General features: G+C 39.1%; 1 protein-coding gene across 25 annotated transcripts in view; it reads left to right on the top strand.

The window, feature by feature from the left end:
* ARPP21 (cAMP regulated phosphoprotein 21) overlaps nucleotides 1–27,557 on the top strand; it is a 181,296-nt gene that overhangs the window by 49,134 nt on the left and 104,605 nt on the right. For 9 of the 25 annotated variants that reach the window (XM_067753686.1, XM_067753707.1, XM_067753709.1 and 6 more), the window contains exons 1-9: nucleotides 14,052–14,184; nucleotides 14,274–14,447; nucleotides 16,140–16,306; nucleotides 17,291–17,332; nucleotides 18,311–18,400; nucleotides 22,310–22,454; nucleotides 23,913–23,991; nucleotides 24,660–24,719; nucleotides 25,445–25,585. In XM_067753686.1, coding sequence (XP_067609787.1) covers nucleotides 16,178–16,306; nucleotides 17,291–17,332; nucleotides 18,311–18,400; nucleotides 22,310–22,454; nucleotides 23,913–23,991; nucleotides 24,660–24,719; nucleotides 25,445–25,585 — 686 coding nt within the window. In that variant the 5' untranslated portion in view covers nucleotides 14,052–14,184; nucleotides 14,274–14,447; nucleotides 16,140–16,177. Of the gene's footprint in view, nucleotides 1–12,576; nucleotides 12,833–13,608; nucleotides 13,852–14,051; nucleotides 14,185–14,273; nucleotides 14,448–15,766; nucleotides 15,915–16,139; nucleotides 16,307–17,290; nucleotides 17,333–18,310; nucleotides 18,401–22,309; nucleotides 22,455–23,912; nucleotides 23,992–24,659; nucleotides 24,720–25,444; nucleotides 25,586–27,557 lie in introns of those variants that run through there. The other 16 variants (XM_067753689.1, XM_067753692.1, XM_067753687.1 and 13 more) reach the window with 6 other exon arrangements.

Below are 27,557 nucleotides of genomic sequence, written 5' to 3' on the forward strand. Positions count from 1 at the left end.
GTCTCTCTCACAGAGGAATCTACAGATTCTTCCTGAATCTTGACAGTCTTTTTTTCAATGTCCATTGGAAGCTGGGCTCCATTTGGCTTACTTCTTTTTTTTTTTTTTTTTTTTGGCGGTATGCGGGCCTCTCACTGTTGTGGCCTCTCCTGTTGCGGAGCACAGGCTCCGGACGCGCAGGCTCAGCAGCCATGGCTCACGGGCCCAGCCACTCCGCGGCATGTGGGATCCTCCCGGACCGGGGCACGAACCCGTGTCGCCTGCATCAGCAGGCAGACTCTCAACCACTGCGCCACCAGGGAAGCCCCATTTGGCTTACTTCTTAATAGGTTTTGGAGAGGTGCTGGATTAAAAGAAGAAAAAGAAGCAATGTAAGATTTTTTAAAAGTTAATTAAAGGAAAATATCTAATCTGAAATGGGAACTTATAATGCACAAAAATGTAATTTATAATGAAATTTCTCCTAAATAATGCACTCTGAAAACTAGCATGGAACAGGCATCTTGACAGCGTATACATTCTTGAGTAGACACTGATTTTAAAAAGGAGGACCTTTACATACTAGTAGTATAGTGGCTGAGTACCAGTAGTGGTGACTGGAGCATCCCTGTACCATCTCTGAATTTGTTTTTATCCATTTGGGGTGAGGAGTAGTCTTAATTAAATATAGAAGTGTTCATTTTTGCCTGAGCAAAAAAGGGGGGGAAAAAGAGAACCTAAAAGCCTTTTTTAGGGGTGAAACTGTAAATATTACTTCTAATAAATATTGTTTATTGCATTCTTCATATATAGCCCAGATGTGAGTGAGTGTGTGTGTGTGTGTTTCTGTGTATATGAACGTGTATCTTTAGAGAGGTTAAGATGTGTAGAGACTACACTTCACATAGACCATGGTGAATACAGTATCAATAGCTTATTATTGCTGGTCAGAAAACAAACTTTCCCTCCAGTGTTTATTTAAAGGCTGCAGTTGTCTTTCAAAATCCACTAAGAAACCTGCCCCCCAAATTCAGTTATAATGTTTTAAAGAGAAAAGAAATACAGTGAACAGAAAAAATTTACTCCTAATTTGCATACAGGACTTTTGACAAAATAAAATATGTGAAAATGCTGCATCACAATACGTGTTAAGAGAAAGATGCCTAAATTTTCTACCAGTTTTTAAGAATGTTGCCAGGACACAAAATCTGCAGTAAAGCCCAGGCCACTCAACTAGGTTCTGTCTAGAGAAAGCCAGGAAATAAGGGTAGGTTTGGCTTATAACCAGAGCATTGTTTTTTTTTTAAATTTTTTATATATATATTTTTTGCGGTATGCGGGCCTCTCACTGTTGTGGCCTCTCCCATTGCGGAGCACAGGCTCTGGACGCGCAGGCTCAGCAGCCATGGCTCACGGGCCCAGCCACTCTGCGGCATGTGGGATCTTCCCGGACCGGGGCACGAACCCATGTCCCCTGCATCGGCAGGCGGACTCTCAACCACTGCGCCACCAGGGAAGCCCAAGAGCATTTTTTTTTTAAACAAAAGTTTTCCAGAATTGACCAACTGAATTCATGTATACACGATACAGCAGGCCGGGAGGATTTAGACAGGCAGCTCTTCTTTTCAGTTTTTCACAGTCTCCTGAAGTTCGGCTTCTTGGTGAGCCAGTGGATGGCCTGTGGAGGGAATAGCCAGTGGTTTCTGTCCCTGTGTCACTCTCCCCTTTCTCCTTCTGGAGTTTCTGAAGTTGAGAAAAATTATGGCCTCACCTGGAATTGGCATCTGCAGGTGTGACCAGGCCCCCCATAGGAATGATCAGGCCACAGAGTTTCCAGCAGAAACACTCCCAGGCAAGTTATAAGGATAGTTTCAGACCAGAAGAGGTTTCAAAGACCTGGGATTGTACACACACATGTGTGTTCTCTGTGTATATATGTATACATATATACACATACATATACACACACATATATATATTAAATCTTAATATTTAAATTAGGATACTAACAATACCTTTTGAGGGTAAAAGTAGTCATATATGTTAACATGCTTAGAATCCATTGGTACTAACAGATTCAGATTACCTTCCTTATCATTATGTACGTGATTTGTGAGGCAACAGGATCCAATCATGTCCTTTACACATCTTTTCCTTTTCAGTGAAATTACGTAATTGTTTGAAGTGTAGAACCCTTTTTTGTATATACCTTACTTTAACAGATACAGAAAAATGCTCTCCTAACATACTATTTATCTATAATAATGAACCATCCTGTCTTTGCTTAGATGCTAGTAATAATGAGTGAATGACTCTTTTTGTCTTCCTAGTTTTCAGTCTATTTGTGAAAATTAAAATTTGTTTCAGGCTCCATCATGAATTCCTCCAAATATTCCATGTTCTACTTTCACATATTAATTTTGGATGTTTTTTTCTGACAGTTGGGCTGGCCTGCCCCTTCCTCCTTACCTTTTTTTCTTTCCTCCTTCCCTCCCTTCCTCCCTTCCTTCGTTATAAGTAAAAAAATTATGTTTTTTTCCCCTCTGTATAGTTTTCCCCATGTTTACGACTTGGACTTTTTATTAAGGAGATTGTATCTAACAAAAATGTTTCCACTTCTGAGCATGCCTTGCTATATATTATGATGCAACTGTTGACTTCTCTTATCCATGTTTAAAATCTTGAAGGTATCACAAATAAGCCAGTGGCTCAAAAGCTGAATATTACACATTGCATAAGACTGACAGATGTTTCATTTCTACAATAGATCAAATCATAAATTTGATTCTTTCGCAGATAATCTCATCCTGGCCATTTCCACATCTGAGGCTTGGATGTACAGTCTTGCAAACTTCTAAACAGCTGTTGTTTAAAAGTTGTTTTCGTTCGTTTTGCTTGTTTTCATTCTTTGATCCAATACCAGATTTCCATCCCCCATTTCAGGAATCCTGTTGTCCTACTGTGTTGCAGGGATACTACATCCCATCTGACTTCTAATTTCAAGGTTGCACCTTAGAGATATCAAAGTGCACGCATTAGCCTCTTGTCTTTCTTCCTAAAATGTCCGTTTGCACTCGGTCCACCCGCAGTCCCCCTTTTTTGAAGTCTCTGAAAATCAAGTGTGTTTCAAGGCTATTTTCTTCTAATCATACGACACATGTACAAAGCTAATAGCCCCTTCCCGACCCTTAGCTTAAGCATTATACACCCCATGAATAGAATGACCCCAAGTCTTCAACTTCACCATCAGGAATCCTCAAAGAATTTTTACATACAGCTTAACCCTGTTCTTCCAGTAGTCATGGGACCCTTCAGCCCTGGGATCTCAGGCCCACATCTCTCATCACCTGGGTTGAAACTGACCATGTATCTCCTGAATTTCATCAGTGATTTCTGCCAGTTCCCTTATATAGATGGTTTGATAACCTGTTTTTTCCCACGACAGGTAACTCTAGCAGGCTCTAATAACTCACAGAGCTTACAGCAGCGCATAGTTTTGTAAGATTATCCAAATGTATTAGATATTTTAAAATATAGAGAATTTTAAAAAGCACACACCTGTTTTCCCTGGGCTTCTCTGGATTGAAGGGGCTTGTTGGAAAGTTTGAACAGGGAGCATCCCAATAGGAGAGTCTATCGAAGTAGAAGGCATTCACCTGCAAAATACTGCAGTCTTGAATGCAACTGACTCTCTAACAGTCCCTTAAAGCAAGAATGTTTTCTTTAAAAAAAAAAAAAAAGTTTTGAGGTCAGTCTTGAGGCAGGGAGCAGGGGAGAGGTCATGGGTGTCTGGCCAAGCTTTTGAGGTACACAGTGGTCATGTGATTGCAGTTGTGACATTGAATGGTGGCACACAGGCCAACTTTAAACGGCAGCCCCTATCTTTCAAGTGACCGGCCACAGCTGCCTGTAGGTGACTTTGCAAGCAGGGCTCCTCGGGTTTAATCAGCATTGCCATAGATGGCCCCAGACCTGGGGGAGCACGCACATGCACATGTGTCTTAAGTAGGAAATTACCTGCCGGGTGAATCCTGGGACACCTGGCAGAGAAACAGATTCTGTTCCACCAATGTGTCGTAAGTTTTCTGAAAATGTTTCCCTCCCAGGAATATATCTATTTCTCCTCCCAGCACATTGGTACAGATTGTGTTCTTGCTGTGTGTGAGGCATTATCCGTGCTCCCAGAGACACTGGTCCAAGAGCCCTCTGTCCAGGGAATTTAGTCATTCTCCCACCCATGCTTACCACCTGGAATGCTTTCGATGGTTTATATTTAAAGCAGGATCCTAAAACAAGCCAAACCCTTGATGGCTTAGAAGTAAAGGCTTTGAGACACCATATTGCATACTTGCGTAAATCCTGTCTCTGAAGCCACAGAGGTTTCACTCCCTGCCTGCTTCCCTTCTCTTCGAGGAAAGGACGCATCGCAGGAAATGTTTTCCCATCACTTTCTGCAGCACTTGAGGTCCCAAATGCAGACTCTTTTCCTGAAGTCCATTCCCGAACATCCTTTGGTGGTTTTGTTGTTAACTTACTCTCCCACATCTACAATTTAAATAGTCTTTCTAGAGATTTCATCGTGGTGAGGAAAAATTCCAACAACGCGTTGCTAGCCATTAAAACCAAAAACATGCGGATGTCAGATGAATTCATGTATCCTACATTTCAAGTGCATTTTCTCCCAGGAAGTCTGAGGATAGTAGGAATTATTTATTGAACACTTACGTTCTTCTCTAGCAAATCTGTTGATCTCAGCCCAGTGGCTTTCTGGTTTTCATGACTGTGTTTGCAGGGGTGTCAGTATGGAATTTTGTGTCTCTACGCTGCTGTACTAGGCAGCGTAGAGAAAGAGGAAAAACAAGAGGAATAAAGTTCCTCGCATTCAAGAAGGGGCAGAGATGGCCGGTAGGATGTAGATATATTATCCTCCTCTATGTGGGCTGAGCACCATTGCACTGCAGTGGGGGCATGTCATCCTGAGGTGCCAGGTGACACAGGTGAGGGGCCTGATGAAGTGAGCACTTGGACAAGACTCCATGGAAGAAACTCGATGTAATAACTGAAAAAATGGAGTTTAGAAGGAATGAGAGGCACTACTTCTGTATTTGTTTTTAGTCTGGAAATGTGAGCAAGGCCTAACTGTCTGGCCAGTTTAATTGTAATAACTCATACATTGGTTGGATGCCATCATTTTCATGAAAACTCAGACACTATCAACGCCCTAAAGAAACTCACCTGCATGTGAGTCTTCAGTTCAGGGTTTCCATGCTTTCCTTTTATCTAATGAAAACATCTGCCCATTGTCTGTTTTCTGTCACTTATATCTATTAGTTCCCTTAAGATGGCATTCAAATTAGCCTTTGTGAATAGAAGACTTTGAGGAAACGTTAGGTCTAAGGTTGGCAGTGGTGTGCGTTTTTGTATTGTATGCTTTAGTCCTCTGGATGGGATTGCTTTGCTCTCAAATCCCTTTGTCCGCTGAATTCTCTAGTTGGGTTGTTAGCTGTCCCCGGGGGCAAGCGCCATCTCTTTCCTTTCTCTAGTGTCCTATCCAAAAGGCCACACAAGTGTAGGTGCTCTCTAGGTAAGCTTGGACTCTTTCTCTGAATGGACTGTCCATTATCACAGAGCTCAGTGAGACCAAAGCCCTCTTGAGACCCTCCCATCCAGAAGCATGTCATGGTTTTGCCCTATTAGTGGCTGTTGGGCGTTTTCCCTTAACCTTGCCACATTGGTTAATAGGTCTCTGGATGGTTAGATGCCTTGGCTTTTGGGGGTTGGAGGAAGCAGAAAAAATAGTACAGTGACAACAAGTCCTGCTGTGTGTCAGGCACTGTTCCCAACACTGAGTTAATACAGAGGTAAACTAACCAGGCACAAATCTGCATCGTTGTGTAGCTTATGTAATAGTGGGGGGAGAATGATTTCTACTACTTGGTTCGAATATTGAGCCTTGTTAAAGAGTGACTTGTCTGAGTGTCTAAGATCTGGGGATTTCAGTGATCGAAGTAGCCAATAGCCAGCTGCCCTAACACTAAAGAGACAAGATAAGTAGGCGTGTTGTCTTGCCCACTATAGGTTAGCAACAAATAGTGCAGTTGATATGACGATAAAATGTAATAATCTGTAGAAAACACTCATTCCAAAATCACCCATGTGGAAGTAAATACTAAAAGCATTTATGGGTGTGGCTGTTGGATCTTGTAGAAAGAGCTTGCTCTCAATATATTAACACACAGTTGTAGCCCAGAGTCACCCGACAGAACTAAAACTCCCTTTGTTCCTGAATCTCCTGAAATTCCCCCTGCTGTACTTGGGATGGCAGCAGACATCCGTTTCTGGTAAATCTCTCTCCTGCCTCTCTCCCTCCCTTTTAGGTGTAGAACTGGCCTCCTGCGGTCATAGACCCTTAAGACCCACACTTGAGCTTTTTATTTTGGGGGAACACCCTTCAATTCCTTTGCTCCCCTTGAAAATCTTTTCATTCTTCTGCTGTTGTAGGGGGGTGGAAGGAGGCAGAGCTGAGGTCCTGGGTGGGTAATTTAAACTTCTATGTTGATTCACTTTGATTAGATTTAGTGATGATGTTAGCTAGTAATAATTCTGAAAAGGCAACCTTAAGGCGTGAAATATCACAGGCTGTGGCACCAAGTAATACCCCTTGACGTAAGGGAAAACAAAGATATCGTGGCCGTGAAAACCTCTTATTTTTCCCAGTTTATATATGGATAGAACACGAACCTTATTGCCATTTCAGAAACTGACAGAATAACAATTTATCGATTTATCTTTGCTTTTACTCATTTTATCTAAATGTCTCTTCCTTCTTTTCTGCAAGAAGTGTTTTAATGACACACACATTTAGCTCACCCTGTGGCACCTATAACTGCATCACATTTGTCAAGTTCCATTGCTTTCGAAATGACAGATTCTTCCTTCACTTCTTGTAGGAATAAAGGACAAAAGAGTTCACATCAGATACGCTGAATAAAATTAGTATTTCTCCCCACCCTTTTTTTTGAAGTGCCTTTTCTCTTCATGATGAATTTTTAGAGTTTTGAATTCTTTAAGCCAGAGTTGAAAATATGCATTTGTGATAAATCCTTGTTCCGTTACAAGGTGCCTCCAGTATACACAACTGAACATAAGTAATGGATTATATTCTTGGCATCCAGATCCTCCGAAAGAGGACATCTTAAAATACTGCATTGAACTGAATTGAACTGAGTTGAGAATACAGAAGTTCTGACATCTGTGAGATTAATAATGCTCAAGCAAAAGTATCATTTCAGTTGATCATCCCCTCTCCCTTCCCTGAAATAGCGTTGTTTGTCCCAGGAGATCATGGTACAGTGATACTGAGGGAAATAATTTAGGATAAGTGTGTAACTTGGTGAGATTCCTGGAAGATCTAACTAGTTAGAAACATTTTTGTTTGAACAAAGTTATGTGGTATCATCAGCAACAAGATCCCAGCAGTGTTATTTACTTTCCTGGAAAATTTGTTTTAGTTACACTTGGAATAAAAAAGCAACTTCCCAAGTCGGAGATTCTGGCTCTTTGCTTAAGCATTAAGGATACACTCATTTCTAAATGTTACATGTGTTCTGGCACCAGTAAATTCAAATTCATTGTTCCATATTAAAAAAAAAAAAAGTATAATGCTTTCTGAAAACCCTGGGCACACTATCTGGGAATCTTGCAGGCATGTGATTTTCTGTATGGCTTCTGGAAAGACAGGTACCATGAGTTCTAGAAGTGAAGGAGGAAACTGGGCAGATAACTGGCAGATATCTAGAAGTCATTCTGATGACTATGGCTTATGGGCTTTCAGGAGTTTCAAAGAAAAAGATGAAGCACAATGTCTAGAAACACACATGTGTCCATAAAATATTAGGGATAAAATCGGGAAAGAAACACACATACCATTATCAGACAAACTGTTCATGAAGTTTCTGGGCAGTATTTGTTGGCTCATGCGACAGGAAGGGCAGTAGTGGTCTAAGGAAAAACAATGTGTGTGTGTCTCTCGCAATATCCCGGGAACTAATTGCACAGATTAGATAAGCCTCGTCTGTATTTCTAATAGAGCCCCAAGTCACTAGAGGAACACGGAGTTTTAAAAACAGCTCTGATCCCCAGTTAAAATGACAATGTTTCTTACCCAGCTCTGCCACTCTCTATTTGTAGATCTTCTCCAAGTCACTGGATTTAATATCAGCTAGACTAGCTGATTTCAAGGTTCTTTGCAGGGCTGTGGTTCTCTGGGTACTTTTTTTTTTTTTTTAAGTTTGCTCATGGCTGGAGATTGGTGATGCTACCCTGTGTATGGATAAATCATACCTAGACTCTTAACAGATTGAGGTAGGAAACATAAGGTGGTGATTAGCCTGCATGGCCTATGAAAGTTGAGGCTATTTTAAAATCCTGGGACTGGTCCCAGGGGTCACCCAGTCAAATCTAAACAAGCCTCAGTGCTTTCTCAGTCTCGGATTGTTTTCCAACATGACAGCGGGGCCACTGGCCCTGTTCTCTGTGGCATTAATTGTGGTCAGAAAATTCTCCTTATCTGCAATAAAAAAAATATGCAGGGCTTCCGGGACCGGGTTTGTGCCCCGGTCCAGGAAGATCCCACATGCCGCGGAGTGGCTGGGCTCGTGAGCCATGGTTGCTGAGCCTGCGCGTCCGGAGCCTGTGCTCCGCAACGGGAGATGCCACAACAGTGAGAGGCCAGCGTACCGCAAAAAAAAAAAAAAAAATGCAAAATACTGAGTCAGTGATGTGACAAAGCAGCTGATCAGCTGCCCCATTACCTGCAGCTCTCTCATTCAGATGATTGACGGCTGATGTTTGTATTGCACTAAGATGCGCCCAGAGTTGTCTTGTGCAGTTAGAAGTGGTTTCTGTTACCTTTTGTGGTTGAGAACACATGCCAAACTTGCACTGATTCTAGTAGAGGTGCAACAGAAAATTCTCAGCACATCACTGCATCCTAACCTTTTATTCTTGCAGTGTCCACATTGGATGGTTAAATAGCAGAGCTTATCTAGACTGCTAAGATGATGCTGAGGAGGAGGATGGCCCCATTTATTGGGTACCTATTTGAATCAGTACAAACCAAGGCAGGTTACGTCCACCACATTTGTCTTTCTACGTATGTGTTTTCAATACACCAGAAGCAGTTTTGTAAAGTAGGCCAGTTCCTCTCTTGTACTATCATTTTCTGCCTTTGATCTGTTTATATGTATATTGATTTGTCTATTTTTCATTTATATCATATTCAAGAAGAAAAAAGTTTTTTAGGTTCTTTTATTGTGACAAAATATACATCATATAATATTTATCATTTTAGCCATTCCGAAGTGTACAATTAAGTGGCATTAAACTGTGTAACCATCACATCTGTACCCACAACTTTTTTTTTTTCCCCACAACTTTTTAATCATCCCCAACAAAAACCAATTAAACAACAACTCCTTTCTTCCTTACCTCCAGCTCCTGGTCGCCTCCCTTCTACTTTCTGTCTCTATAAATTTGCCTGTTCTAGGTACTTCATATAAGCAGAATCATACCATCTTTGTTCTTCTGTGTCTGACTTATTTTACTAAGGATAATATTTTTAAAGTCCATACATGTTGTAACATGTATCAGAATTCCATTCCTTTTTAAGGCTGAATAATATTCCATTGTATGTTCTAGTCCCTGCTTTCCATTCTCTTGGATGTATATTTTGGAGTTGAATTACTGGGTCATATGGTAGTTCTATGTTTAGAAAGGTAGGTTCTTATTTTTTTTTCCTAGTGCTAACTTTTGAAGCAACACCAAGTAAGGCCAATTCCTTGTTCTCTGAATATGTTTTAAAATAGCGTTAGAAAATAGCTATTTTGTCCTCCCTAAGTCTTCTCTTGTCTAAACTAAAAATTGCAAATTATGCAACTATTTTTTAGAACCCAAATGTTAGATCTTTTGTCCTGCTACATTTCACTTTATTACTTTCATCAATTAGTTCTGGGGATATCCAAATATTTATTATGGGACCCAGTACATTATTTACTTCTCCCAAGTTTATGTCTTTCTTTGAAATACACTGAGAAAACATTTAAGAATTTATAAAAGCAGAAGTCATCTTTGTTTTCCAGTTCATGAATAATCAAGAAAAGGATGATGAAATTGTTTAACCCGTCTTTAAAATTTTTCATGTGGATCCATTAGAAGTATTTAACTTTTATCTTATTTTATTGTTTTGGAAAAAAAAAGAGGATTTTTTGAGATTGTGTTACAGCATCCTTGCAGGTGGTAGAGATTCCGTAAACAGTTGTTATAAAAGTGAGGAATTGAAACATTGGCCTTTTTCCTTCAGATGTTTTTACTGAGATCAGACCTCTCTTATTTTTAAAGACACTTGTGATTATTGTGGGGCTGTTCTTATGTTCAAAGCTTTGACATCCGTTTTTTCCGTTACTGAAGTCTGGTAAATGTTGATGTAGGTTATGTTTGTGTCCAATTTGCTATAATAATGAGGAAGAAAAAGTGATATTCTACATATGAGGTACTGTATGTTTATAAACTGCCTAGCTATCAAAGTTGAAATAAGAATATTCATGTAAAATACTTCTACCTTTAAACCCCTAGTATGAAAATTCCTTTTCTTAAATATCCTCCTAGGTTCTTCCTCCAAAACAGTTGTCTGATCACTTTGGCATTTGCATGGTGGTTCAAGAATTTTACAGAATGCCTGTGCATTGAGTTGACCAAAAAATGTTTAATGAAAGGGTAGAACTCCTGGTTGAGTATTTCTTATACATGTATTGAAGGAGACATTTTTCTTTGGAAAGTAAACTTAAGTGAAATTCTCTTATTGATGTTTTTCTGTTACCTGGGGAAATTTTCAAGCTTGCTGAAGGTATTAGTCCGTATATTCTATTCACGCCATGATGCCATGGTTGCTTTCATTTCTGAAAGGATTACATTCCAATTACTTTTCTTTTCTTTCTTTCTTTCTTTCTTTCTTTCTTTCTTTCTTTCTTTCTTTCTTCCTTCCTTCCTTCCTTCCTTCCTTCCTTCCTTCCTTCCTTCTTTCCTTCCTTCCTTCCTTCCTTCCTTTCTTTCTTTCTTCCTTCCTTTCTTTCTTTCTGGCTACATTTTGGGTCTTTGTTGCCGTGCACAGGCTTTCTCTAGTTGTGGCGAGCGGGGACCACTCTTCGTTGCAGTGTGCAGGCTTCTCATTCCGGTGGCCTCTCTTGTTTGCCTCTCTTCCAATTATTTTCTTCTCTCTTTTTTTTTTGTTTTTTAAGTCTTTAAACTTAATCTTACACATTCAAACTAACTCTTTTAACTTTAACAGAATAACTGTTTTGAGACTAGGGTGTGTCTTTGGTTGATAAGGGGTTGCAGCATTTAAATACCTTATGCAGAAAATTGACAGATCACTAATATCACAATTTGCTAGTGGCTTACATTTGCAGAACTGTGACTAGCTAAAAGAAGAAGGAACAGTGCATAAGGGAAAAACATTTCAGTTGTTCAAATAAGTAAATCTTGATTGTGTTGTCTCATCATAAAGTACCTATACTGATCGAGGATAAGATTAGTCATCCTCTGCTAATTTTGAGTAGAAAGGTTATGACAAAAGTGACTAATAAAGTGGCCCTCCCAACTTGCTAATAGAATTTAATGTCTCATTTTAGATATCCTCTGAGAACTAAATCACTGCTGGAATTTGAATTAAACCCCAAGCTTTCTTTCTCCACATGACAGCCCAGTGATTAATATATGCAACACACACACACACGCGTGTGTGCACACAATTAGGACATGCCTATTTTGTTCGTGATGATGAAAGACAGACTATTTGGTCTTCTGCGCGGTGCTTCTCTCCTCTCGCCCTCTCTTTCTCATTCCCACAAACCCAGTTGCTACTATATGCAACTCTAAAAGTCAGCCCAAAAAATAAGAAACAACATAATCTAAAATGGTCATTATTTTACTCATTTTCCTCATTGTAAATAGCTGACAACACCATTGATCAATTTCCTACAGCTTACTTATTGCCTGCCTTTCCTCAATATCACCCCCTAAACCGTGGTTAAAATATTATTTCCACTGAAAAAACTGCAGTGACTTTTATTTTGTGCATGTGTATAGAGTCTCCTTTTTCTCCCTCCCCACCTCCAGCCATAACAATTGACACTTGGCCAGGATATCTATTAACCAAATGCTGGGTAAAACATATTTGTTAGACATGGTTTTGCTTCTTTGTGAAAAATGGGAGAAGTTGGGACAAATGAAGACTAAACAGCAGTGGAAGAGTCGGGTTAGTTTGGGGAACGGAAAGCTGGACTAGGGTTGATTCCCTGGCACTGCTTTCTTAGCAAAGAGAACAGTTTTAATCAGTTACAAAAATATTTGTGATCCATATGTTCCTCCCTGCTCGTTCCCATATGCCCATATTCTCTTTTATCTTGGTGGATGATGACTTTATGATTCAGGGAGGCAAGAATAATACCTCGCTGGCTTTAGAGCACAGTGCTATTTCCAAACGTGTCCTGGTAATTACGCACGCACACATATCCAGGCTGTTCACGCTTTGAGATGGTTACGTGAATACCAGTTTGTTCTTTCTTCGTGGAAAGAATTATATCTTGCATCCACCTACTGGGGCTGGAATAAGGCATCTAAGGCTTAGATTTGAAAACTGCATGGCCATTTCACCGGGCTGGATTAACCACCACTGTACAAATAGGAGCATCAGAAAAAGGAGACAGGAAGGCTGCGGTGATCGTTGATAACTTCATTTTCTTTGGGAAAAGGAAAACAGAATCCAAAAAGCGTTTGGTAAATCCGTCCATCACAGGTGCCTATTCTAAGACATGTTAGATATTGAGCTGGTTACTTAAATAGATCCTAATTTTAAGGCATGTTGACTTCTATTTAGTATCAAGTTTTCATTATGTGAAACTGATAAAAATTGAGAAATTAAAATTACTGTTGATGAGCAACGCATTTGATCCCTAAATTCATGTTTCCTTCGCCATAGTTATGTAATTTTTAACGACAAAAGAAACACTTTTTACAGCCAAAGTATCCATTTTAATAAGACGTAAATAACGCTAGAAATGATTGACTGTATAAGCGATTGAATTTTCAACAGTTGTTTTCCTCTTACACAACAAATGGTGCCGTAACCCAATAGGCTGTTGATAAAGCTGCAGTAAAATCCGACGAGGAGCCAGCTGTGCTCATGTCAACTTGGGAGGGGGCAGCGAGGGGGAGGCAGAGAGAGTTTCTAAACTTCAGAGTAAATAACTGAGATGCATTTAGTGTTTTCAAAGTCGGGTATACGGTGGAACACGTGCGCAGGCTGTTGGATTTAGCAGATGTGCGCCAGGGTAGAGTTGCAGCAAAGGGAGAGAGATACAGCTCGGTTTTGGCAAACGTTATTAGGAATCTGTCTCTCTCTTTGCATTCGAGCTGTATTTGCCGCTGCTCCTGTAGGAGTTGTGAGAAAAAGAAAGTGCACGTTATAGCAGGGATTGTTTTCAACAGGCTCAAAGTTTGCAAATCTGTTGAATCCCTCTGACAGTGTTGCCTTGCTGTCAAACAGAATGCCCAGCTGACGGTGGCAGTCCTGATTGGGAGGGGCCAGTAGGTGGCGGGTAAATGATGCTCACACAGCAAAGAGAATTTTCGGAAATTTTCTTCTCAAACTGTCAGTGGAGAGGAAAGAGCTCTCTCAACAATACCACTGTGAAAGTTTTCTTTTTCCTTTCTTTGTTTTTTTCACTTTTATAGTTAATGCCTCATTAAGTCAAAAATCTTTCAGCCTTCTTAGGATAACCTTCAGAAGAAAAGAGTCACAGGAACAGCACTCAGGTAGATTATATTGATCTATAATTAAGACAAAAGCTTTGGTTAAAAACGGAGGCAAGACTTTTGCTCATAGGTGATCTGGATTGTCATTGAGGCAAACACACAAGCTTGTTTTTTTTTTTTTTTAATATAAAGTGCGAGATTTCACTAAAAAAGGTTAAAATTGAAGTGAGTAATCTTCGGTGCATAATGCAATTGTTAATTTTAGCTCGTTGCGTGGGTGCCGCTCTGACTTGAACAGCCGGCTGTAGCCTTCATTAGAGAAGAAGCAGGCAGCTCGGGACAGGTGGAGTGGATCAAGCTGTGAACTTGATTTGCTGGAGGCCGGTCATTAGTGTTAGAAACCCAGTCTTGTTTATTTCGTCCCTCACCCTTACCATGGTTGTTGCAATTATTGTGACTATTGACTTTTCGTCTTTTTTCAGGTGGATGATGTGTCAGGCTGTGTAAGGGAATCGCACGGAGATGGGCGTTTTGAACTGTTGATGGGGACATGGGACTCCCGCTGTCTCTGATCCCTCGTGTGGATTTTCCCAGCGTAGAAGGACAGAAGCCGCTCGTAAGTCGCCAAGACCGACAGCAGAAATTCTGCGCAAAAGGTAAAGGGCTGTCATCAGATGGCTGTCATCTCATCTGTATATTTTTCTCATTCTATAAATATGCCTGTTTGCATAAAACAGTTCATGAAAGGCAACCAAAACAGACAGGATCTGTATCAGGGATTCAACTGCCTTAGTGTTTGTAAAATTAGAGCTCAATTTGTTCTTTTTTTTTTTTTTTAAAGCTGGCCACGATCTGTTTTTTTATTGAAACCCTCTGGAAAAAAAGTTAGGGCAACAGAAGTCCCATCTCCTCCCCCCACTCAGTACATTGAGAAACAAACTATTTGCTACTGGGAAACAGAACTTTTTGTTTGGTTAACTACACACATCCCCGGTGTCACTGAAATACAAGAGATCTGTCAGATACACTGAATGGATATCCTCAAACCTCCCCAAACCTAAGAGCCTTGCTCACCAGGCCCTCACAGACTCCCAAGTACCATCCTTGAGGAAAACTTCCTTTTCCATTCCCACAATCCTTTGCCAAGTGAGCTTGTCCTGTCATGGTAGGTCTTAGCAAATTTGCAACAGAAATTACTGCGATTTAGATTTTTCTCGTGCTTCCTATGTCCAGTTGGAAATAAAGTTACTGAACTAGTAAATGATAAACACTCCCAGAGAAACATGTCAAGACACTGATTTGTCCAGTAATAGTTACCATTGTAATGACTAGGAACAGGGCAGTCATTACTTGGGAATTTTTGTGAAAAAACTGACTTTCTAGGCTACAAGGTCTTTCTCTATTTTTCTCTCTCCTTCCTTCCTCTCTTTTCTTCTTTCTTTTCCTCCTTCCTTCTTTTCTCTCCTTTCTTGTTTTTCTTTAAAAAAAAAATTGAGGAGGAGGTAAATGCTAAATTACTCAGGAGCCCCCTTTGACAGCACATCAGAAGGGGAAGTGTCAGGGCTTTATGGAAGAAGGGAGAAAAAAGTACTAATAACAGGCTGACACTTTGAAAAGCCATTTCCAGTGTCTGTGTAGTCGTCTCTTGTGAGCCTGGAGCATCGGAGTTCAGTTGTGATAGCTTCCTTCTGCAGAATCTCCAGCATCAGCCACCGACAGGGCTTGTGAGGGCTTCTGCTTTTAATAACGTCACTGTTACTGTGAAGCCTGAAACTGTTGTCCCTGAAAGGTTTACTGCCAAATTTAGATCCTATGTGTATACTGAATGATTACCTCTTACATTGACTTCTGCCCCTTGTAGAGTGTACTGAATCCCTTGTACCCAGGAAGGTATGTCTGTGGTTGAAATTTGCAAATGACTTATGAGTCATCTTAGAGATGCTGCAGAACCTAGTACCACCTCCCGACTCAGAAGTGGAGGAAGAGTTGGGGAGATACTCTCTTCTTCTTTTGCTTCTACTTTGTAGAGGAGCATAGGGACCGGGAGACGTGTGGGACTTTCATGTCTCATTTTAAGATGTATTGACCCACCTTGACGGCAAGGTGTATTCACAAGAGCATGTGTATGTGTTTGGAGGGGTGTGGACAGGGCAACTGAATCTGCCTCTTGGCGTTTGTCTTGGGTACTTGATTTGATCTTGTTTTATTCTCCTTTTGTATAAAATTGTCAGGGAGGCTGGAGTTGCTTATTCGAATTTGAGTACAAAGGGAAAAATCAAATATCTCAAGGATAACGGTCAAGACTTCACCCTGTGCTGACATTACTTTCTGATGTCTTAACCTTGTAGGGTGTCAAATCTTGTTATTTTAATTTGCATCTGGGAGAATGTCTGAGCCAGGAGACCTGAGTCAGACCATAGTGGAGGAAGGCGGGCCTGAGCAGGAGACGGCCACTCCAGAGAATGGCGTGGTTAAATCCGAAAGTCTGGACGAGGAGGAGAAACTGGAATTACAGGTGAGCCTGGAGAAATCCCATTTCTCATGCCACTGTGTGCATCCCTTTCTTTCATTTTGAAGATACTCTGAAGGTTTGGGGTTTTCTTTGCTTGTAAAGAGTTTGACTAGTAAAATAAATAGGAAATCCATAAAACGAATCTTCTCCTTTTCCAATTATTAGTCTTGTTTTCTTTTTTTTTTTTTTTCTGACCAAACAGTGCATTCTGTCAAAATGCCCTTTGAAATGAAAAAAAAAAAAAATCCAAAGAACATATTTAATGACTGAATTTGCCCACAGCTTCTCCATATTAATTTCCAGATCACCTCAAGTAGCTTGTGGAGGACTTCTGAGGCAGCTTTACACTAGCTGAGTTATAAAAATGGGTTTGTAGTCCATGGAATACAGCTCATGACAGACTAAGAAAAATCAAAGACATGAGCTCTGTTGACCTTCCTGGGCAGGCTAAGCTTCGATTCTTATTAGCAGAAAAGCCTAGAATTCCCAGCCAGAGAGAGAGAGGGAGAAAGAATGCTCTAGAAGGGGTAGGGGGAAGTTTGGGAGTGATTGACGGTACTGAAAAAGTGATATGATTAAATACTCATGATTTATGAGAGAAGGAGATTTGGTAGAAGGAAAATAAACTGTACTTGCAAATAACCTGTATCGATTTTCTTTAAACCAAACTACAAAAGTGTTAACTCTTTTTATATAAAAAGGGAGCAGAGGCTGATAACAGCATAATGGCCAAAAAAGCCTTCAAGGCCGGCTTTTCCCCTCCCCAGGAGCTGCTGTAAGGAGGGAATGAGAAAAGCTAAATGGTCAAAAGTTTGGGGAAGCAAGAGCTGGGGGAGTCCTCCCTGGTGGTTATAATACTTTGTTGCTGTTGTTATTGATTTTTCAACTCTGGTGACATCTTTTTCTCTCCTTCTCTCCCCTCCCCTCTCCTGGTTGTTGGTGGACTGTTTGTTTGTTTGTTTGTTTGATTTTGTTTCTAACCTACAGAGGCAACTGGCGGCTCAGAACCAAGAGAGAAGAAAATCCAAGGTAGGGTTCTGGAATTCTACATTGACCTGATATCATGGTTGCATGTGGATTAACATCAGGGTTAGAGAATTTGCCAAGGATTCACGTGGCTGTATGTGGATCTTGGCTGCACCGGTGCTGCCTGCATTTAATGGGGTCGTGTTGATGCCTATCTGCTCTATGTGCTTTTTTTTTTTTTTTTTTTTTGGATATGGACCATTTTTAAAGTCTATTGAATTCTGTTTTATGTTTTGGTTTTTGGGCCACAAGGTATGTGGGATCTTAGCTCCCTGACCAGGGAACGAACCTGCACCCCCTACATTGGAAGGTGAAGTCTTAACCACTGGACTGCCAGGGAAGTCCCTCTATAGGCTTTTTAATTAGAGCATTTAGGGTTCACATAGCTGCAGTGTATATATTTGATCCTGGCAGACTTGACAGTGCTTTACAAACAAATAGCTGCTTGTTTTCTTTTCATTTTAAATCAAGTTTGGGGGAAATGTTTTAGTCTGTCTAATTAGTTTCTGCCTTGAAGTAAACAGGTTCTGGTGTTTAGGACACAATCTTCAACTTTTAAAACATCTTCTCAGTCAAGTCACTTCCAAACCCAGTTTTAGTAGAAATTAATTTGTGTTATCTTTTTCTCCTTGTACTTTCATGAAAAGGCAGCAATTCATTCTTTGTACGTTTCCAGTGTGATGGGCACAGTTTGCTAGGCATGTTCCTTAAATTCATCCTTCCACATTCTCCTCCACCTGCATCTCGATCAACACAGGGGTCCGATGCTTTAAGCCAGTGTAGACACTGCATCCCCATCAGCACGGGGGGGTGATGCTTGGAGCCATTGTAGACAGCACCGAGCAGTGGATCTGAAGCTTGCTTTTAAAACTCTGATTTGGGAATGTCCAGAGAAGGTGGAGATGATTCGACAGCCTGAGGATATATCCTGGGTTTTTTTTCTTTATTTTCCTTTCCTTCTCGTTTCTCTTCCCTCCCCAGTCAGGAGCAGGGAAAGGTAAACTGACTCGCAGCCTTGCTGTCTGTGAAGAATCCTCGGCCAGACCAGGAGGGGAAAGTCTTCAGGACCAGGTATACCCCCTGTCATTATGGGTCATTGCATGAACGGGATCTACCTTTGTGTGCATGAGTATTCATTTGGCATTAAATAGTGCTTTGGGGGAGCAAAAAACAGTTCAAGAAGGAAAAAGTCTTCTGGCTTCATCCTCTGTTTCTGAGACATTCAATATTAGTTGAACAGTTTGTCACAAAGTATTACATTTGTTTTTTTCCAGACCCTCTGAAAACTGCCAATGGAAAGGAATTCAAAAGAATTTAGATTAAAACTTAAAATGTAAGCACAGTCGTGCTGATATTCCTCAAAGGCTCTCTCTTGATAAAACTGAACCAAATATAGTCCCAAGTATCCCATCTCCTTCCTTATTGGAGATTCTTACCTCCCCAAAATGCACTTGCCTATAAAAACACAAATCTTGGCTTTTATGAAACTTCAGAAATAGTGAATAAGGTGCATTGAGTTTTGGAGACATACTTTTATGGCCTTTGGTAGAGATTTCTCACTACTGGAAAAATTGTCCAGAAATAAATCTGAGATGATGGTGAATTTGAGTTAATATTATTAATACATTGCTGCATATCCTTAATACCTATTTTTGCTCCTTATAGCAAGACTATTAAGCTCTAAAAATTCAAATTCCAACAAAACCCTTCTGTGACAAAATGGGAAACTTCACATCGTATTTATTTTTGTTTGCCTTTCAGGCATCATATTCATTTTTATAAAAATGGTCTTGCTGCTAAAAAATTTTCCTTATTTTATCAGAGGCTGAGAGCAGTGAAGACAAGTAAAGTGATTTATCTGAGCCCAGAGGAGGAAAAATTGATTAAGATAGCATTATTTTTGTTGGGCCTTGTTTTGCTTCGCTCTTTTTACTTTAATTAAAATAGTCTAAATTCTCCTCATGGGTACAGAGAGCATTGAGAGCACTTTCTTTAAAAGGACCAAAAATAAATTCCTTATAGATTTTGTCCTAAGAGTATTTTTTTTCCCTAGCCTCATTTCCTTAATAAGCCACCCATGTCGTAAGCCATGGGCAGGCTAGCTTTCAGTAGCCATCCCTATGTTTCATACACAGGCTTTATTTTACTTGGGCTCTGAGAAATATGTGGCTTTTGTTCAGCATTTTATTTGTGCTTCTTCTTTTAAGGGAGATTGAAAAGGGGGAATAATGTGAATATCACAGCTTATATTATTCAACATTGATTGATGGCTTGTGATGTAATGCACACAATATATGTTAACACTGCAGAATGACAGACCCTGGGAGAAGTAATGCCCCAGTGGTCCCCCACTTCTAATGCCAGGCAGAGGAGGACAGCCTTTATAGATTTCATCTGCTTTTTATCCTATTTGACAAGTACCAGGAGGAAATTTTTTAAGAGATCATCTGTATCGTTATGCCCATCCTGGACCTAAGTCTAGGTTCTCCATACAATTGGTGCAGAGAAATAAGAGGCAAACGGTGCTTTGTTCCTGCTGGTTCCAAGCTGAGTAACTAAGACTAGCTTTGTAGAAATTAGAGCTTGCAAGCCTCTCTTTGGACTGGCTGAGGTGTGGTGGAAGCAGGGGGCTGATAGACACACAAATAAGCGAGTGGCCGTGCTACTTTTTTTTAGAAAATAAAGAAGCAGACCTTTGAGCTTGAACGCAATGCCTTCATTAGGTACTACCGGCACTTAAACAAAATGTGGGAACTGAATCCCTGAGAACACTGGCCGAAGTATACAGTATACGGATTGTATTGCTTCCCCAATGTTTGTATATTCACAGTATTTGGAAAACTGCCTTCATTTTCCTGCGTGGGAAAAACTCTTGCTACCTGTATTACTTGATCTCAGACCCATAGCTGATGGTTCAGCCTGTCCTTAAGTTAAAGGAGTTTTGCTTTTCTAATGTTATACTATTTACCTATCAGTGTATTACTGCAACTTGAATCATTCTTTTCCTGTTGTTGGATATAAACTTATCCTGTACCGATGTATTTATTAATACTTGTATTTTATTATTGAGCATATCAATAAAAATATTAAAAAAGAACAGATTGTTTTTTACCAACTCTATAGCACTTTTGTGTGTTCTTTCAACACCAGAATGTGTAGAAAAGACAGGTATGTTTCTGAGTGTGGTATTTGTCAACACACGGCATGAGTTTGTACATATTTTTGGTAAATGATGTCCTTCAGCCTGTGCTCTTACATTTATATTTCCAAGCCTCTTTGATTTTAGATTCAAACTTACCGAGGCTGGATGGTTCAATCGGTTTTGAAGAAGCAATGAGACCACTGCCATGGCCTGGTACCATCACTTTCCTCCCCTGATCCACTGTCGAATCGATTCTTCCCCACTCAGAGCCAGAAATGTTCCAGCTGTTTCCTTAACAAGTGGAAGCAAACCGTAACCCCGAAGTCTGCCTGAATCTCTGCAGACTGAGACATTTCTGTCCCAAGTCCAGTGATAAAAGACCTTACAATCAAATTACACTCCATTTTACATAATTTGTATATGTCCATCCTGAGGATAAACATGTGGATATCAGGAAACCCGGCAAAGATAAATATTTACCATGAGAAGGTGTTTTATTTCATCCTCTGTATCATGCATCTTTCCAAACATGGTGACTTTTTATTCCAGCCTGGAATACACAATGGAGCCTCTCCCAAAAAAGAAATCTGGCTTTGGAGGATTTTTGTTTTCTGCTTGTTAGATTAGCCAGACTTACCAAGAACCATTAAGAATCCCAGATTGACCATAATTTGAGGATGTAGAGGCATAGTTTAGTCACATGTAGAGGAGCATTAGTTTAGTTATCAGTGAGAAACACTATTAGTCATTGGGAATATTTTTTTCCTGCATCATAAATGTTAATGTCGCTAGTAGAAGAAAGCTTTCCCATCAAATCGTCTCTTACATAAGAGCCAGTGGTCTTAATGTTGGCTCATTTGTCATAGTTTTAATCATAGTGTAGTTTTTTCATAAAACTGAAAAACATAATTTGGCTCATTCTTCTTCAAAACAGTGAACATACTATCAACCAAATGGCTGATATGTGAGTTAATACAAAATGATCTGTTTTCAGTGAAAAATCAATAAATATAAAAGTGGATCCAGTCCCAATACTGTAAATGGTCAACCAAGCATCAGTTCAAGAGAATCTTACATCTTGGAAAGGATTAACTGATGCTAGAATTAAAATAATATTAAATATTTATATATAACTGATGGAAAATATAGTCCTATTTTCTACCTTTTCTAAAAGGCAGTGCTTATTGTAACCATATATTACGATGATTTATTAATAGCTTTTGTAAACAATGTATGATAATAGCCCATACCTAGGATTCCTGCAATTCTATATCTTGAGTTTTCATAGTGATAGAAATCATTATTGATATGGTTCTAAAACAGATTTTTAATTGTAAATTGGCTGTCATGGCCTTTATTTATGTCTGTTTTTTCTGTAATTATGATTCATAGTATCTGTCTGTCTGTGTTTGTGCCAATTTTTCCTTACAAGGAATTATAGAAAAGAACTGCAGAAGCCTCTTTTTTTCTTTTTTTGAGACATGACAGGAGCTGTGATGCAAGCTTATTGATAAAGAAAATTTTTCCTAGGTGTTTAAAAATAAACCTGTAGAGAAAATCAGTGTTGTTATCTACGGAAATTTAACTTGCTTATGGTTAATATTCATGAGGCAAAGTTTTAGTACTATATACTTCTCATGACCTTCCATTGACTTCTGAAGTTTAATTCACCTTAAAGGGCAATTATTTTTCTGACAGGTTTAATTTTTTACCATTTAAGAAAAAAAAAATCTGCACCTGGCTTTCATTTTCCTGTTCTTAATAATCTCTATGCAAAATGGAAACCAGACAGAGATTCTTAAATCTGGCCCTAAATTATTATATTTTTTCCCCAACAGGAATCAATTCATTTACAGCTTTCCAGTTTTCCCAGCCTGCAAGAGGATGATAAATCTAGGAAAGATGACTCTGAAAGAGAAAAAGAAAAGGATAAAAACAAAGATAAAACCTGTGAAAAACCCAAGATCAGAATGTTATCAAAAGGTGAATGTGAAAATGTTTCCTTAACTTAATTTGGACGCATAAATAGTCACAGAATACATTATAGATTTTACACACATGTCACCTCCCACCAAATTCTGCATATAATTTTATATGTGTACGTATGTGTGTGTGTAAAAGGTGATGTGACCTTGATTTTTTTTTTCTGTTCATGGTGTCATTTTTGTGTATCTAGAAAGGTTACTTTTAGGATCACATATTTCTTTGGATATTCGTTTGGATATCCTATTTTCAATGAGAAGTTTGTACAAGGGAGTGACTATAAATATGTTCTTAATTCAGGTTTATTAGTCCAGTTAACTCGAATTGATGAACAGTAATAGTACCCAGTTTTATATCTTAACTTTCATGTTTATCTTAAGAAACAGATAGTGGATTAGCAATTCTCAGTCAATAAGTGGTAAGTGTTGTTATCCCCAAAGCACAGATGTATATACCAATGTCAATGGAACACATATTAACATTTTATCTGGCACAGATGAATTTGGTCTCTGCAACCCATATACTGCTCCATAATGTCTCATTTAAAATATACACACTTCTACTTCAATAAAAATTCTTCCCCAAAAGTTATTCCTTCTAAAACCCCCAAATCTACAATCCGGACTTTTCAAATTGTTGCCTTACGTATAATTATACAAAACTAAAACCAAAAAAAGAGAGAGAGGGAAAAACAAAACTAAGTTGAAATGAAGAATACCATGAATAAATAGCTTGGCAGTAGACTATTTTTTTAAAAAATAACTGAAGGAGCATAGGGCATCTGATGAGCTGAGAAATGACAACTACTTCTCATATTATGCTCTATAACCACATATCTGCCTATAATGATTATCTCTGCTGCTGAATATCTAAAACCAAGGTGTATCCAAGAGTAAAAAAGTACAGCTTCCTAAGATGGCTTTAGAAATTAAGCTTTAGCCAGCATCAAAAGACTTGAAAGACTTGGAAATATTTAGTGCCCTCCTATACTTTGTATTGATTATTATTTAGACGGTCTTATAACAGAACTTTCAGTTTTTGCCTTCTCTGTTTTAAGAGAAAGAGAGTTCCATGGTATCTCAAACTCTTGAGAGCTCTCTCTGTGGGTTGGGAGTACCCCTCACTGTCACAGGGAGGTCGTGCCCTTGCTGATTGACAGCACAGAATGAACACATGACATTTGACTCCACCCACCCACCCAGACTGTGCCCACTTCCTCTCCTATGACAGTTGGGTCTTTTCACACTGGGAATTTACTGGGTGTTCTCAATCCCCGAATCTAATTTTCATCCTGATGTAATATTACCAGGTTGCTAGTTTTGTAACATGTATCTTTCACACCAATAGCTTCACCTAAAGTTTACCTGAGCAAAAGGGATCGGGAAAGGTTGGGAAAACCTTTTCCACCCCACCTCCCCATCGGCCTTTCTGACAACTCCATCCTGCTATTTGTTTCAGATTGCAGCCAAGAATATACGGATTCTACAGGCATAGACTTACACGAGTTTCTGATTAACACATTAAAGAATAATTCCAGGTAAATTATTAAGTAAACCTCTCATTTCTAGAAGAGTCAAGTAGAATATTACAATCAAACTCCTTAATCCAAACACTTCTAAGAAGAGAGTTGTAAAAGGCAGGCTTCTTCTCTGATGTCTTAAACTGTCTCTTGTATTTTCTTTTTTCTGCAAATAGTTTGCATGTGTACTGTGTATAAATAGTCTTAATTCCTGGGTACTTAGCCAATGAATAAATTACAGTTTACAAGTTCTGCTTTTCTGGTCACAAAGAGATACTGATTAAGGGGAAAAAATAGAGGATGAGAATCAATGTCAAATAAACCAAATATACATCAGTACAGCTATAGAACCAACTACTTAGGCTTAGCTTTGTTCCAGTTTCCTATCAATTTAAAATATAAAATTTACTTGATGTGTTTTATGGGCCTAATACCTTGCATGCTTTAATTAATATTAAAAACTACAGGAGTTTCAATATTACAAAATACTTAACAAATGAGATGAGAAATAATCTTAAACAGAATGGAATTACAGGTATTTGGACAGCATATTCCAGAGAAGAGTTAGATACTGATTTGTAGCCACATAGATTTAAACAATCTTTTCCATACATATAAATGAAATTGTTAAGTCTTTGGGAATGGAAAGTACATAAAGCCTTTTCATTTTAACATTTATTTTGCAGAGACAGGATGATACTCTTGAAAATGGAGCAGGAAATTATTGATTTCATTGGTGACAACAAGTATGTTAAATTGCAATGCCGGTTAATTAATCTGATATGTCTTAGTTTGGTATTTGGGTTTAATTATTCATTCTGGAAAGATTTTTAGGGATAGGTAAAACATTATTTAACGTGTTTGCTGACTCATTAAATAGAGATGCTATTGGAGTTAGGAGCTATGTGCTGATGGGAATTGTTGCTTGGACCGTGTGTGCTCCCGCTTGTTAAATTCCTGACAAAACGGCTATAAACAGGGGGCCACTGATTAGCATAGAGTAGCAGTAACAAGAAGCGACCCTTTTCATTTTTATTATAGTTTTTTAATGGGCGCCAGCTGGCTGTAGTCAGTTATGCCTGGAAATAATTGTACTGCTTTCAGTGTCAACCATGTAATGACATATCTCCAGATAGGCATCTGCAGTCCCGTATTATGTCATGTCATTTGTCCTGTGCCTGGCTCTGTTGATAAGGTATCCTGGACCAAAACAGAACACTTTCCAGTGGACATTAAGTTCTCTGTGGTCTGAGAAATGTGCAACTATAAAACAAAAACACTTATTGTAACTTAATCAGTACATCTGTCAGTGGAAAATGTGTCTGGAAATGAGGACCTCACGTGATGCCAGAAATGAAATAAGCTTAATGGTTTGGATGAAAAAGAACTGGTTTTGTTGGTGTGCCTCTAAAAGGTACTACAGACCAGAAACGAATTTGCTGATGCTGCTGTTTCTTGTATTCCTTTCCAGTAATCATTATAAAAAGTTTCCTCAGATGTCGTCCTATCAGAGGATGCTTGTCCATCGAGTGGCAGCTTACTTTGGGTTGGATCACAACGTGGATCAAACAGGGAAATCTGTCATCATCAACAAAACCAGCAACACAAGAATGTAAGCCCCACCACTGTATTTATTTAGCATTTGCTTTCTCTCTTGTGGATTCATTTATAAGAGCACAGTATAAAATTCAAAGTACATGGCATTTAAAATGTGCAGTGTTATTTATCTCTTGCTCTTATCAGCAGTAGTGGCATTTATCTGTAGAAGATTGTCTGAGGACCAGGAAAGTCGATAAAATTTAGGCCGTACTGTGTATTTATTGCCTGATCTTTTACATAACTCGTGAAACGCAATTTTCTTCCTTCCATCAGTAATCCCTGTGATTACATACAAAACATGGAACGTGTTATGTCAAATATACCTCCAATGAAAAATAACAGACATTTTAAAACAATAATGACATACGTAGGATAATTGTCCTTTTCTTTGTTTTTCTGTTTTGTAGACATCGATCTTAGTGTGGTTTTTAGAATAACAAAAAATTCCAAACCTGGAGACAAAAATCCTGCCTCTAAGACTCAATTCTTTTACTTACTAGCTGTGTGACTTGAAACAAGTCATTTAAAATCTGCCATCTCAGTTTTTTCACCTGTAAAATGAGAGTTTTTGAGCTGGCTAATATCTAAGTTCTAGATCTAAAAGGAGGTTGCTTGTTTGGTTTTGCTCCTTTCAGTAATTGTTTGCTTCTATCTTAATGACTTTTCATGGTGCCACTGAGTCACCAAAAAGCATAAGATGAGTAGTCATTTGCTTTGGTAATTTGGAACCGTCTCTCTTGAACTCATATCTCCTTTAAGTACAGCACAAACCACCTTCATAGCAAAAATACACATTAAACTCAAAAACCGTCCCTATATAAAGCATTCTCTTAAGACATCTGTGTATTATAATTTCTTTTTTCACAGTGTTTGGTAAACTGTGTAAACTGCATGGTTTTTAGGAATGCCGTGTTGGTGAAGGGAACTTTTGTATCAAGCACAGCAGCATGGTTAAAACATTATTTTCTACTCACCGGAGGTTGGGACTTGTTGGGATGGAGATGAGGCTCTTTCTCTCTCTGCTCAAGACTCAGTCTGTGTTCAGCAGAATGAGCGTGAAAGTCATAGTGGAGAGAACTCAGACTAGGAGATCTGGGACTGAGGTTGGCTATTATCTCAGGAACACTGAACACTTCACTTCTCTGGGCTTCAAATTACTTATTTATCTGCAGGAGAGTTTGAAATGGATAATGTTTAAAGGCCCTTGGAGCTTCAGAATTCTTGGGTCCTGTGGTTGCATTCTACTGTGCTGGCAAAATACATCTTAAAATGTATTAGCTTTCCACTTTATCTGATTGTTGGCACATGGACCTCCTATTCTGAACAGTAGTAGGAATGAAAGATTACTGTCCTTTAATGCTTTACATCTTCCCTCTCCATCAGATACTCCTGGTTGTTGCTGTTGTTTTTCACTCTCCATTCTGGTTTTTCTTATGACGTTCTGATACTAATGCAGGGACACACTGATTGCAAAATAGGCAAGCAAGTGACTCTTTCCTTCTAATTTCACCTCTTTCTCTGTAAGGCCATAACTGACATGGAAAAAGCCCATAGGTCAAGTAGATTGGTACAGTTTCAACTAGTAGAGATAGTGCATTTATGTTTAATTCACTGTGATTTTGCAATCGCATAGTCATAGATATTAATACACATGTTTGAGACCTGTTTCCTTGTATAACAGTTTTTGAGAAAATAAACTGGTGTATAAAGGCTCTCAGTAAACTCGGAGTGATGACTCTGAACTTGCTCAGTTCGATGTAGTAGTCACTACTTATGTATGACTATTTACATTTTAAATTAAGTTAATTAAATTTAAATAAAAGTTGAGCATTAAGATTCAGTTCCTCAGTCAGGCTAGCCACATTTCAAGTGCACCTGTTCCAGCATATATAGAACATTCCCATTTCTTCAGAAAGTTCTACTGGTCAGCTCTTCTCGAAATCCTTATGATTCTTGCAAGTTTCCATATACCACTAAAGGACATA

Source organism: Pseudorca crassidens, chromosome 10 (genome assembly GCF_039906515.1).
Source record: "Pseudorca crassidens isolate mPseCra1 chromosome 10, mPseCra1.hap1, whole genome shotgun sequence".
NCBI classification, from domain to species: Eukaryota; Metazoa; Chordata; class Mammalia; order Artiodactyla; family Delphinidae; genus Pseudorca; species Pseudorca crassidens.